Raw genomic sequence first — 12,556 nt, 5'->3', positions numbered from 1 at the left:
TGCACCTGCAATTTAAGGAGGGTATCAAGGTTTGAGTCGATGCACAACTCTGATGGATCCTTCAATGGTCTGTGTGCTGAAAGGAGGCTAACCGCTTTGACTGGGTAACTGAATGAAGATCGGTGTATGTGAGATGCTAACCCTCCTAGCTGATCTGTCCTCTAGTCGTCAAAGCCCAACAACCATCCTCTTAAACCATCCCTTTTAAACTAATGATGGAAATACTCAATGGTAAACTGCTTCTGTTCATTGCCTGTTCCCCTCTATTCCAGTGGTCTCTCCATGTCATTGTGTTCGTGTCTCACTTCCCTGCCCTGACTGTGGGGAGATTGTAATGTAGATTGACACCTACTACAGTAGCCATGAAAGGCAGAAGCAACCTTAGCATCTGTCAGTGCCGCTCGCTTTGTAACAGTCTTGTTGTCTACTACCCCACTTAAGAAAAGATCCAGAAAGCCACATTTGTTTCATTTAGTTTTTATTTTACAATAGCATATGATAAAAACAGTCCATCATATAGATCGAGTTTTAAAATAGAGATGGAGTACTGACTGACCCATTGATAGTCATAACACCAATGAGGATACGATTGGTAATAGTAGTAATACGATAGTAACACTATGTACACTGTTGTCGGTGAATACTGTTGTGCACAAGAGAACTCTAATGAAGAGCTGGAGATGCAGACCACCAAAACAATGCAACAGAATGGATACAGTATGTGTCATAAGTAACCATTTAGGTAACGCTACAAACCAGAACCAATATACATTCAAAAAACATTCCATTATCCAACGATACACTCAGGGACAGCAGAGTGGAAAGGGATCTCACCTTTCACACAGTCAACTTCCCAGAAGGTACACTGCAATTGAACAACATAATAGGGGAAATACTGTGTCCTTACTGTGTGAAAACAAAATGATGCAAGTTGAGCTCGGACGTGGCTTTAAGCACCAGTGGGCTAGCTTTATTGATACATTACATATATGGGCCTTATATACTGTTGAATAACCATTTATAGAGTTACAAAAGTGATAGGGAGTAATGGAATTAAAGATATAGATGTCATTAGAACAATGTTAATTATGTTTGATACTCTTTGGTGAAGTATTGCACATTCTATTTCTGGCACGGACAGCACCACCCAGAAAAGTGGTGGGAATATTCAGAGACTTTCCATGTGAAACAGGGTGGAGATGTGTTTTAAGCACTAGACACATCGCCATTGGCTGTCATCTTGGAACACGTTAGCTCACCGACAACGGCAAAACACAGATTGAGCACAGCAAATTCATTCAGCCATTGTCATATCACCCAAAACTAGTCGTCACAGATAGAGTTCATGTCAAGGTAATGTGTTCTGTATAAAAAGTAACATAAAAGAAAGCCTTTCTACGTGGCTCCTAGAGAAAGGCAGAGTGAAACGTATGTGTGTGGGTCCAGAAGGCACAGCTCTCAGCCAAGCCGAGACCAGGGGGTGTGTATAATGTACGTGTGTGTGATCTAAATCAGGGAAAAGAAGCCATTTGAATCTCTCAGAATGTGCATGTGTAAGAGACATGACTAATAAACAGTAAGATTTGAATAGCACATGCAGGTATTTATAGTAGGTGTGTGAATGTGCATGACTACTAAAACTTAAAGATAGCACTGTACTGTAGCTGAGGTTTATGGTGCACTACAGGAAAGGTACTGTATGAACAACAATGGGAAAAGGCACGCAAGCATGGACGTGTGTGTTGTCACATGACTGTAAATAATTGATATGTGTCTTTGTTATGAGGGCTCTTCCTGAAAATCAAACTAAGAGAATCACATGTCTTTCTTCAGCTCTCGCTCACACACACACACACACACACGCATGCACAACAATGGCTGAGATGGTCATGGCATTTTGGATGACGGCTATATATATTTTCAAATAACCTAAAACACAAGGCCAAATATATACTGGAGTTTCTTACCAAGACAACATTGAATGTTCTGGAGTGGCGTAGTTACAGTTTTGACTTAAATCGGCTTGAAAATCTATGGCAAGACTTAAAAATGGCTGTCTAGCTATGATCAACAAGCAACTTGACAGAGCTTGAAGAATTAAAAAAATATTAATGTGCAAATATTGTACAATACAGATGCGCAAAACTCTTAGAGACGTACCCAGAAAGACTCACAGCTGTAATCCCTGCAAACGGTGATTCTAACATGTATTGACTCAGGGGTGTGAATACTTATGTAAATTAGATATTTCTATATTTCATTCACAATTAATTTGAAAAAATATCTAAAAACATGTTGTTTTCACCTTGTCATTATGGGCTATTGTGTGTAGATTGGTGAAATTAAAAAAACATCCATTTTGAATTCAGGCTGCAATACTCTCTGAAGGCACTGTACAGTATATACAGTGGGGCTAAAACGTATTTAGTCAGCCACCAATTGTGCAAGTTCTCCCACTTAAAAAGATGAGAGAGGCCTGTAATTTTCATCATAGGTTCACTTCAACTATGACAGACAAAATGAGAAAAAGACATCCAGAAAATCACATTGTAGGATTTTTAATGACTTTATTTGCAAATTATGGTGGAAAATAAGTATTTGGTCACCTACAAACAAGCAAGATTTCTGTCTTCTTTAAGAGGCTTTCTTTCTCTTCTTTAAGAGGCTCCTCTGTCCTCCACTCGTTACCTCATTAGGAAAAGGAAGACCACTGATAATCTCCGTCGATCTGGGGCTCCACGCAAGATCTCACCCCGTGGGGTCAAAATGATCACAAGAACGGTGACCAAAAATCCCAGAACCACATGGGGGGACCTAGTGAATGACCTGCAGAGAGCTGGGACCAAAGTAACAAAGCCTACCATCAGTAACACACTACGCCGCCAGGGACTCAAGTCCTGCAGTGCCAGACGTGTCCCCAGTACATGTCCAGGCCCGTCTGAAATTTGCTAGAGAGCATTTGGATGATCCAGAAGAAGATTGGGAGAATGTCATATGGTCAGATGAAACCAAAATAGACCTTTCTGGTAAAAACTCAACTAGTCGTGTTTGGAGGACAACGAATGCTGAGTTGCATCCAAAGAACACCATACCTACTGTGAAGCATGGGGGTGGAAACATCATGCTTTGGGGCTGTTTTTCTGCAAAGGGACCAGGACGACTGATCCGTGTAAAGGACAGAATGAATGGGGCCATGTATCGTGAGATTTTGAGTGAAAACCTCCTTCCATCAGCAAGGGTATTGAAGATGAAACGTGGCTGGGTCTTTCAGCATGACAATGATCCCAAACACACTGCCCGGGCAACGAAGTAGAAGCATTTCAAGGTCCTGGAGTGGCGTAGCCAGTCTCCAGATCTCAACCCCATAGATAATCTTTGGAGGGAGTTGAAAGTCCATGTTGCCCAGCAACAGCCCCAAAACATCACTGCTCTAGAGGAGATCTGCATGGAGGAATGGGCCCAAAATACCAGCAACAGTGTGTGAAAACCTTGTGAAGACTTACAGAAAACATTTGACCTCTGTCATTGCCAACAAAGGGTATATAAAAAAGTATTGAGATAAACTTTTGTTATTGACCAAATACTTATTTTCCACCATAATTTGCAAATAAAAAAATCCTACAATATGATTTTCTGGATTTTATTCTTCTCATTTTGTCTGTCATAGTTGAAGTGTACCTATGATGAACATTACAGGCCTCTCATCTTTTTAAGTGGGAGAACTTGCACAATTGGTGGCTACTTTTTTGCCTCACTGTATGTGTGAATGAGTGAGTGGTTTTAGTCTCTTCTGTATGTCAGCTTGTGTTGTTGACTGTGCGTAAGCCTCACCCCAATTAACCTAATCAGCAGTATGATTAGTCACTTAAAATGGTTAACACAAATAAAACGGTTAATACCGTATATATGGTCAAATCCCTGTGGGCTGTACATACCTTCAAGATGATAGTCATGTAATTACAACAGGAACGCTTATTTTGAAGTAGCCTCTGGGCTTGAAAGCATGTAAACCTCAACTACCTATTGCTCCTAGCACCATGCAGGTGTGGCTAGCGAGAGGGCTTTAGCAGCAGCTCTGCCGGTGGGTGTGGACATGGCAGGGATAGCCCAGTGACCGTCACTGGTTGTCATGGTATTTACGGTGGGGGCGACAGAGTGGGAGGGGACTGAGTCTCTGGGCGTGAGACCCCCAAGGCATGTGATGACTCAACCCCCAATGGCTGAGCAAGAGGGGGGGATTGTGGATGGGACTGGTTCACAGGTCCATACAGTGGCTAGGACAGACTTATCTGCCCCCTCTATAGTTCTGTCGTTTCTATGGAGGTAGTAGGCCTGTTGGGGGCAGAGTGTAATCACATGTAGTTCGACCCAAAACCACCATCATCTTACCACAATGGGAACATGATTAGCAGGCATTGTATAATGTACTGTTTTGGATCCCTCTCTATGCAAAGCACAAAGAAGCAGGTGACAACATCAAAAAGCCTTGTGGTGATGGGTGTTCTAGTGTTCCTGTAAACCTGTCCAGCCCACCACATCTTCAGCCCTCGTCACTTTCCTGGGAAGATGGTGATCTTGCCAGCCTTAACCAGCGAGTCAATGATCAGGGCCTCATAATCTGCATCATGCACCCCTGTTTTCCGGAACTCTCCAGAGTAGCGGTTCTGCTCCCAATAGTGGTGCCAGTTGCCTCGACTGTCAGCGCCAAAGCCAAACACATTCACCTGGAATACAAGATAATGTTTTAGAACAGGCAGAGACTGGCCGAAAGACATGTCTGTATTGGGTGTTTGTGTGAAAGTTTGTTAGCGAGGTCCTCACCTCGTCACACACATGCAGAGCGAAGAACAGGACCAGCATGCCTGTGGAAGGGTAGCGTCCATGGTGCCTGGTCCAGCGGTCATGGATGTACTTGAAGAAGGCTGGGTTGAAGATCTGAGCCTGGGGAGATTAGATAGCAGCACAGTGTACCATGCTGGGTTTACCAATGATATTGGAGACAGACATATTTATTTACAATTCTGCACTATTGAACAAATACATGACAAAGGTTGGATGGAGAGATTATAAATATAGATTAGCACCTTGTCCTTGTCCACCCGTAGAAACTGCTTCACAGGGGCGTAGGTACTGAAGGAGAGAGAGATAAAGGGAGAGCGAAAGAGTCTAAGCACACTTTTATCCTTTCATTTATAAATTGCTGTGAAATGATTGACTGATTCACAGATGGCACGCCGTTCCTTTTTCCACAGAGAGAGTGCTCTGTTGATGATGTGCTTTGACCTGGAATGGGATGAGAGAGAGAGAGACAGAGAGCGCAGCGTGAGAATGAGTTTGTGAAGGTGTGATTGTGAAGCCAGCAGTTCACTATGAACGTGAACAAAATGTGCTCGTGTGAAAAGGTGTGTTTATGTAAAACAATATAAATGGACTCGGGGCCGGCCTGCTCACGAGGCAGGATTAGGTGTCCGCCTAAAGTGGCAGGTTGACGAAGGCAGCATTTTCTGAGCTAAACTGACCTAGACACAATTCCAACAACATAAAGTTGGTAGAGCATGGCGCTTGTAACGCCATGGTAGTGGGTTCGATTCCCGGGACCACCCATACGTAGAATGTATGCACACATGACTGTAAGTCGCTTTGGATAAAAGCGTCTGCTAAATGGCATTATTATTATTATTATTATTATAAAACCTCACAATTCTGACCCCCCAAAAATGACAATTTCTCTCAACCAGGGGCATAAGGTATTTTTTGGCGAGCGATTTCGCCCTGTGATAAGCAGTGCCCACTTTGTCAAAGGCAGGGGCGCTAAATATTTTGCTTGTCCAATCCCAGCGCGCCTCTCCAAGGTGCTGTTGGAGAGACGCAACACTGCGGAGCCCCACCAACGTTCTGTCAAGAAAATAATGGAACATAAATCATGTAGCAGATATAGGAGATGGTAGAAAGAGTGTGTGGACTTCTCTGTAGGCTACTGGCTGGAGATAAAATGACAAAGAGGTGTAAAGAGATGGACACTTATTTACATCATGCAGGTTTCTCAAATCATAGAGCCAAACCTAAATGGTGCGCAATCAAAATTAAAAAATGTGCTGTCATGTTAACAAACAACATATCCTAAAAACAGAACAGGTCAAAGTACAATGGACAACATGGATGGACAATCACAACCATCGTCATGATCATTGGTTTCAAGTTTGTATCGGTACATTTTTGACAAGCTGATCATAGCGAAAAAAGAGAATACTTCTGCATTTCCTGCTGTATAAACACATTGCAAATAGGCTCACGATAAATTCTGATAAAGTTGGGTAGCTGATATTCAGAGCCTAAATAGACAAATTGATTAGTCACAGGAATCAGGACTAATAAAGCCAATGCAACAGCTTGTTTTACAAATGGTGGGACTACCACATGGACGGGCATTCATACAATTCCATTTTGGGGCAACACATTAGGCTACATCCCATGAAGCACAAGCCAACGTCTTTTGGACATTGTTTTGGGGGTATTTTACAAACGGTAGGCTTACCACATAGATGGGCATTCATAAAATGTACTTTCAGGCAACACTGTCGGGTGCACCTCAGTAAACACGGACTGATGCCGACGCCTTTTGGACAATCTTTTTTTGGTGCAGTCCGGACCGGCCCTGATTTCCACATCCGGTACGGGCCAAATCTGAACCAATGATAGACGTCTATAAATGACGTATTTTCAACCTTTATTCAGAACTAAAAATGAGCCTGACTTCAACATCTGAAAAGTTAAAACAAGTATTCTAAAAATACGGAAAAAATATACTTTCAACATTCATTCAGAACCTAAATTGAATCTTTTAGTTGTCTTTTCAACGTAATTTTGCTTACTGGGACTTTTTAAAGTCTAGCAGCATTTTTTGGTCTAGCTTAGGGCTGTAGAACAGCAAGGACCGGAACTGAATGGACTGTGTGTATGTGCTGGCAGTTTTGCTCTCACAAGCGAATCTGTCCAGTGGAGAGTGCGCTGGTGATCCACAGCAGGTCCAGGGTCTTGAAGGGCACCAGGACGAAGCTGACGTTGGCTGCCAGGTTCTTGGCACTCTCTGGGTACATGAAGTGGTGAGTGGTGTGGCTGCCTGCATCCTCCTCATAGCCCAGCGTGGGAGCCAGATTGATCCTGACAGACACAGGTAATCAGACCATGCTGGGAGAAGCTCCAATGATAGACAAACACACAAACAGAGGGATATCCAGACATCCTCAACAAGACTTGCCTAGTTAAATAAAAATCTCTCTCTCTCTCTACAATAACTGTAAAGAGCCTAGAGTAGCATTATAGCACAACACATAATATAACTTACCAGCTACTAAACAGATGAACATAACCTGTTCTAAACCCCCTCAACTACTAAACAGATGAACATAACCTGTTCTAAACCCCCTCAACTACTAAACAGATGAACATAACCTGTTCTAAACCCCCTCAACTACAAAACAGATGAACATAACCTGTTCTAAACCCCCTCAACTACTAAACAGATGAACATAACCTGTTCTAAAACCCTCAACTACTAAACAGATGAACATAACCTGTTCTAAACCCCCTCAACTACTAAACAGATGAACATAACCTGTTCTAAACCCCCTCAACTACTAAACAGATGAACATAACCTGTTCTAAAACCCTCAACTACTAAACAGATGAACATAACCTGTTCTAAACCCCCTCAGCTACTAAACAGATGAACATAACCTGTTCTAAAACCCTCAACTACTAAACAGATGAACATAACCTGTTCTAAACCCCTCAACTACTAAACAGATGAACATAACCTGTTCTAAACCCCCAACTACTCAACTACTAAACAGATGAACATAACCTGTTCTAAACCCCTCAACTACTAAACAGATGAACATAACCTGTTCTAAACCCCCTCAACTACTAAACAGATGAACATAACCTGTTCTAAACCCCCTCAGCTACTAAACAGATGAACATAACCTGTTCTAAACCCCCTCAGCTACTAAACAGATGAACATAACCTGTTCTAAACCCCCTCAACTACTAAACAGATGAACCTAACCTGTTCTAAAACCCCTCAACTACTAAACAGATGAACCTAACCTGTTCTAAACCCCCTCAACTACTAAACAGATGAACCTAACCTGTTCTAAACCCCCTGTCTCTCCCTCCCTCCCTCACCTCATGATGTAGTTGTGGCTGTCTATGGTGGGTCCGTAACCGGCCCCACGCATGTTGCCAGAGTTCCCCACCACGGCACAGCGCAGGCAGCGGGCGGGGTCCCAGGAGCCATAGGGGGAGCGGCCAGGGATCACCTGGAACAGCCGCAGCAGTACCTGCTGGATAGTGTGGGGCTTGAACTGAGGTTGCAGCATCTACAGGCAGGGGGCGACAGAGAGGCCACACAGTCAGGAGAGCAGTACAGGGGGACTGGGAGAGTACCATAGACTTTCTCTCATTCCTCCGACAGGATGTCAAAAGAAGGCAGAGGGGTAGGTTTTAGTATCCTAGTGACTCATGGAAAAGAGAAGAGGTTACAACATATTTAAATGGAGGTGAAAAGATGTCAGATGTTTTAGGGGGAAATGGAGGGAGAGATGACCAAAACATTTACATTGAAGGTGAAACAGAGTCTGTTTTTGAAGTCTTTGCTATAGGAGCACATGCAAACCTCCCAACCCCCAAACAAAACAGTTCCATCAGGCTATTGGCACCAACCTTTAAATACCTCTCTCTCACACAGCTCTCTCTCTCTCTCTCTCTCTCTCTCTAAACAGATGAACTCTCTCTCTACTCTCTCTCTCCCCCTCAGCTACTAAACTCTGAACATAACCTCTTCTCTCTCTCCTCTACTAAACAGATGAACATAACCTGTTCTAAACTCAGCTACTCTCTAACCTCTCTCTCCTCTCTCTCTCTCTCTAAACTCTCTCTTCTAAAACACTCCCTCTCTCTCACACATGCACTCCTGTTCTCTCTCACACAGCAGATCCCTCTCTCTCTCACAGCACTATCTCTCTCTCTCTCACAGCACTCCCTCTCTCACACAGCACTCCCTCTCTCTCACACAGCACTCCCTCTCTCTCTCACAGCACTCTCTCTCTCTCTCTCTCTCTCTCTTCTCTCTCACAGCACTCCCTCTCTCACACAGCCCTCCTCTCTCTCCTCACAGCACTCTCTCTCTCCTCTCTCTCAAAAGCAGCACTCCCTCTCTCAAAAGATGTCAGACACTCCCTCTCTCACACAGCACTCCCCTCTCTCTACAGGAGCACTCCCTCTCTCTCACACAGCACTCCCTCTCTCTCACACAGCACTCCCTCTCTCTCACACAGCACTCCCTCTCTCTCACACAGCACTCTCTCTCTCTCTCACAGCACTCTCTCTCTCTCACAGCACTCCCTCTCTCTCTCACAGCACCTCTCTCACAGCACTCCCTCTCTCTCTCTCACAGCACTCCCTCTCTCACACAGCACTCCCTCTCTCACACAGCACTCCCTCTCTCTCACACAGCACTCCCTCTCTCTCACACAGCACTCCCTCTCTCTCTCACAGCACTATCTCTCTCTCTCTCACAGCACTCCCTCTCTCACACAGCACTCCCTCTCTCTCACACAGCACTCCCTCTCTCTCTCACAGCACTCTCTCTCTCTCTCTCTCTCTCTCTCTCTCTCTCTCTCTCTCTCTCTCTCTCTCTCAGCACTCCCTCTCTCACACAGCCCTCCCTCTCTCTCTCACAGCACTCTCTCTCTCTCTCTCACGCAGCACTCCCTCTCTCACGCAGCACTCCCTCTCTCACACAGCACTCCCTCTCTCTCACACAGCACTCCCTCTCTCTCACACAGCACTCCCTCTCTCTCACACAGCACTCCCTCTCTCTCACACAGCACTCCCTCTCTCTCACACAGCACTCCCTCTCTCTCACACAGCACTCTCTCTCTCTCACACAGCACTCTCTCTCTCTCTCACAGCACTCCCTCTCTCTCTCTCTCACAGCACTCCATCTCTCACACAGCACTCCCTCTCTCACACAGCACTCCCTCTCTCTCACACAGCACTCCCTCTCACACAGCACTCCCTCTCTCACACAGCACTCCCTCTCTCACACAGCACTCCCTCTCTCTCACACAGCCTCCCTCTCTCTCTCACAGCACTCCCTCTCTCACACAGCACTCCCTCTCTCACACAGCACTCCCACACGGCGCTCTCGCACACAGCAGTCTCTTTAGCTCAGCCCAGCCCTTGCTCTAACAGCTCTCTCTCACACACGGCACTCTCTCTCTCTCTCACAGCACTCCCTCTCTCTCTCTCACAGCACTCCCTCTCTCACACAGCACTCCCTCTCTCACACAGCACTCCCTCTCTCTCACACAGCACTCCCTCTCTCTCACACAGCACTCCCTCTCTCACACAGCACTCCCTCTCTCACACAGCACTCCCTCTCGCACACAGCAGTCTCTTTAGCTCAGCCCAGCCCTTGCTCTAACAGCTCTCTCTCACACACGGCACTCTCTCTCTCTCTCACACACGGCGCTCTCTCTCTCACACACACACGGCGCTCTCTCTCTCACACACGGCGCTTTCTCTCTCACACACACGGCGCTCTCTCTCTCACACACACGGCGCTCTCTCTCACACACGGCGCTCTCTCTCACACACGGCGCTCTCTCACACACACGGCGCTCTCTCTCTCACACACACGGCGCTCTCTCTCTCACACACACGCGCGCTCTCTCTCACACACGGCGCTCTCTCTCACACACACGGCGCTCTCTCTCTCACACACACGGCGCTCTCTCTCTCTCAAACACGGCGCTCTCTCTCTCACACACACGGCGCTCTCTCTCTCACACACACGGCGCGCTCTCTCTCACACACACGGCGCTCTCTCTCTCACACACACGGCGCTCTCTCTCTCACACACACGGCGCTCTCTCTCTCACACACACGGCGCTCTCTCTCTCACACACACGGCGCTCTCTCTCTCACACGGCGCTCTCTCTCACACGGCGCTCTCTCTCTCACACACGGCGCTCTCTCTCTCTCACACGGCGCTCTCTCTCTCACACACGGCGCTCTCTCTCACACACACGGCGCTCTCTCTCTCACACACGGCGCTCTCTCTCTCACACACGGCGCTCTCTCTCTCACACACGGCGCTCTCTCTCTCACACACGGCGCTCTCTCTCTCACACACGGCGCTCTCTCTCTCACACACGGCGCTCTCTCTCTCACACACACGGCGCTCTCTCTCTCTCACACACGGCGCTCTCTCTCTCTCTCACACACACACGGCGCTCTCTCACACACACGGCGCTCTCTCTCACATACAGCGCTCTCTCTCTCACACACGGCGCACTCTCTCACACACGGCGCTCTCTCTCACACACGGCGCTCTCTCTCACACACGGCGCACTCTCTCTCACACACACAGCGCACTCTCTCTCTCACACACACAGCGCACTCTCTCTCCCACACACACAGCGCACTCTCTCTCCCACACACACAGCGCACTCTCTCTCCCACACAGACAGCGCACTCTCTCTCCCACACAGACAGCGCACTCTCTCTCCCACACAGACAGCGCACTCTCTCTCACACACACAGCACACACACAGTCTCTTTAGCTCAGCCCAGCCCTTGCTCTAACAGCTCTCTCTCACACACGGCACTCTCTCTCTCACACACGGCACTCTCTCTCTCTCTCTCTCTCTCTCTCTCTCTCTCTCACACACGGCACTCTCTCACACACGGAACTCTCTCTCACACACGGCGCTCTCTCACACACACGGCGCTCTCTCACACACACGGCGCTCTCTCTCTCTCACACACACGGCGCTCTCTCTCTCTCACACACACGGCGCTCTCTCTCTCACACACACGGCGCTCTCTCTCTCTCACACACACGGCGCTCTCTCTCTCTCACACACGGCGCTCTCTCACACACACGGCGCTCTCTCACACACACGGCGCTCTCTCTCTCACACACACACAGCGCTCTCTCACACACACGGCGCTCTCTCTCTCACACACACACGGCGCTCTCCCTCTCACACACACGGCGCTCTCTCTCTCACACACACGGCGCTCTCTCTCTCACACTCGGCGCTCTCTCTCACACACACGGCGCTCTCTCTCTCACACACACGGCGCTCTCTCTCTCACACACACGGGCGCTCTCTCTCTCACACACACAGCGCTCTCTCTCACACAGCACGGCGCTAACAGCTCTCTCTCACACACGGCGCTCTCTCTCTCACACACGGCGCTCTCTCTCTCTCTCTCTCTCTCTCACACGGCGCTCTCTCTCTCACACACGGCGCTCTCTCTCTCACACACGGCGCTCTCTCTCTCTCACACACGGCGCTCTCTCTCTCTCACACACGGCGCTCTCTCTCTCACACACACGGCGCTCTCTCTCTCACACACGGCGCTCTCTCTCTCACACACGGCGCTCTCTCTCTCACACGGCGCTCTCTCTCACACACGGCGCTCTCTCTCTCTCACACGGCGCTCTCACACGGCGCTCTCTCTCACACGGCGCTCTCACACA

At 47.5% G+C, this 12,556-nt stretch overlaps 1 protein-coding gene across 1 annotated transcript in view; it reads right to left on the bottom strand.

Annotated features, from left to right (window-relative positions):
* Positions 1-3,665: 3,665 nt before the first annotated feature.
* LOC124000292 (CMP-N-acetylneuraminate-beta-galactosamide-alpha-2,3-sialyltransferase 2-like) overlaps positions 3,666-12,556 on the bottom strand; it is a 48,458-nt gene continuing 39,567 nt past the window's right edge. The window contains exons 3-7 of the mRNA XM_046306563.1: positions 8,188-8,381; positions 6,982-7,161; positions 5,085-5,130; positions 4,822-4,941; positions 3,666-4,724 (exon numbers count right to left, since the gene is read on the bottom strand). Coding sequence (XP_046162519.1) covers positions 4,551-4,724; positions 4,822-4,941; positions 5,085-5,130; positions 6,982-7,161; positions 8,188-8,381 — 714 coding nt within the window. The 3' untranslated portion in view covers positions 3,666-4,550. The remainder of the gene's footprint in view (positions 4,725-4,821; positions 4,942-5,084; positions 5,131-6,981; positions 7,162-8,187; positions 8,382-12,556) is intronic.

The sequence above is a fragment of the Oncorhynchus gorbuscha genome, linkage group LG02 (assembly GCF_021184085.1).
Source record: "Oncorhynchus gorbuscha isolate QuinsamMale2020 ecotype Even-year linkage group LG02, OgorEven_v1.0, whole genome shotgun sequence".
Classification (NCBI taxonomy): domain Eukaryota; kingdom Metazoa; phylum Chordata; class Actinopteri; order Salmoniformes; family Salmonidae; genus Oncorhynchus; species Oncorhynchus gorbuscha.
The sequence above is the reverse complement of the archived record's forward strand: the minus strand, read 5'-3'. Positions and strand labels throughout refer to the sequence as shown.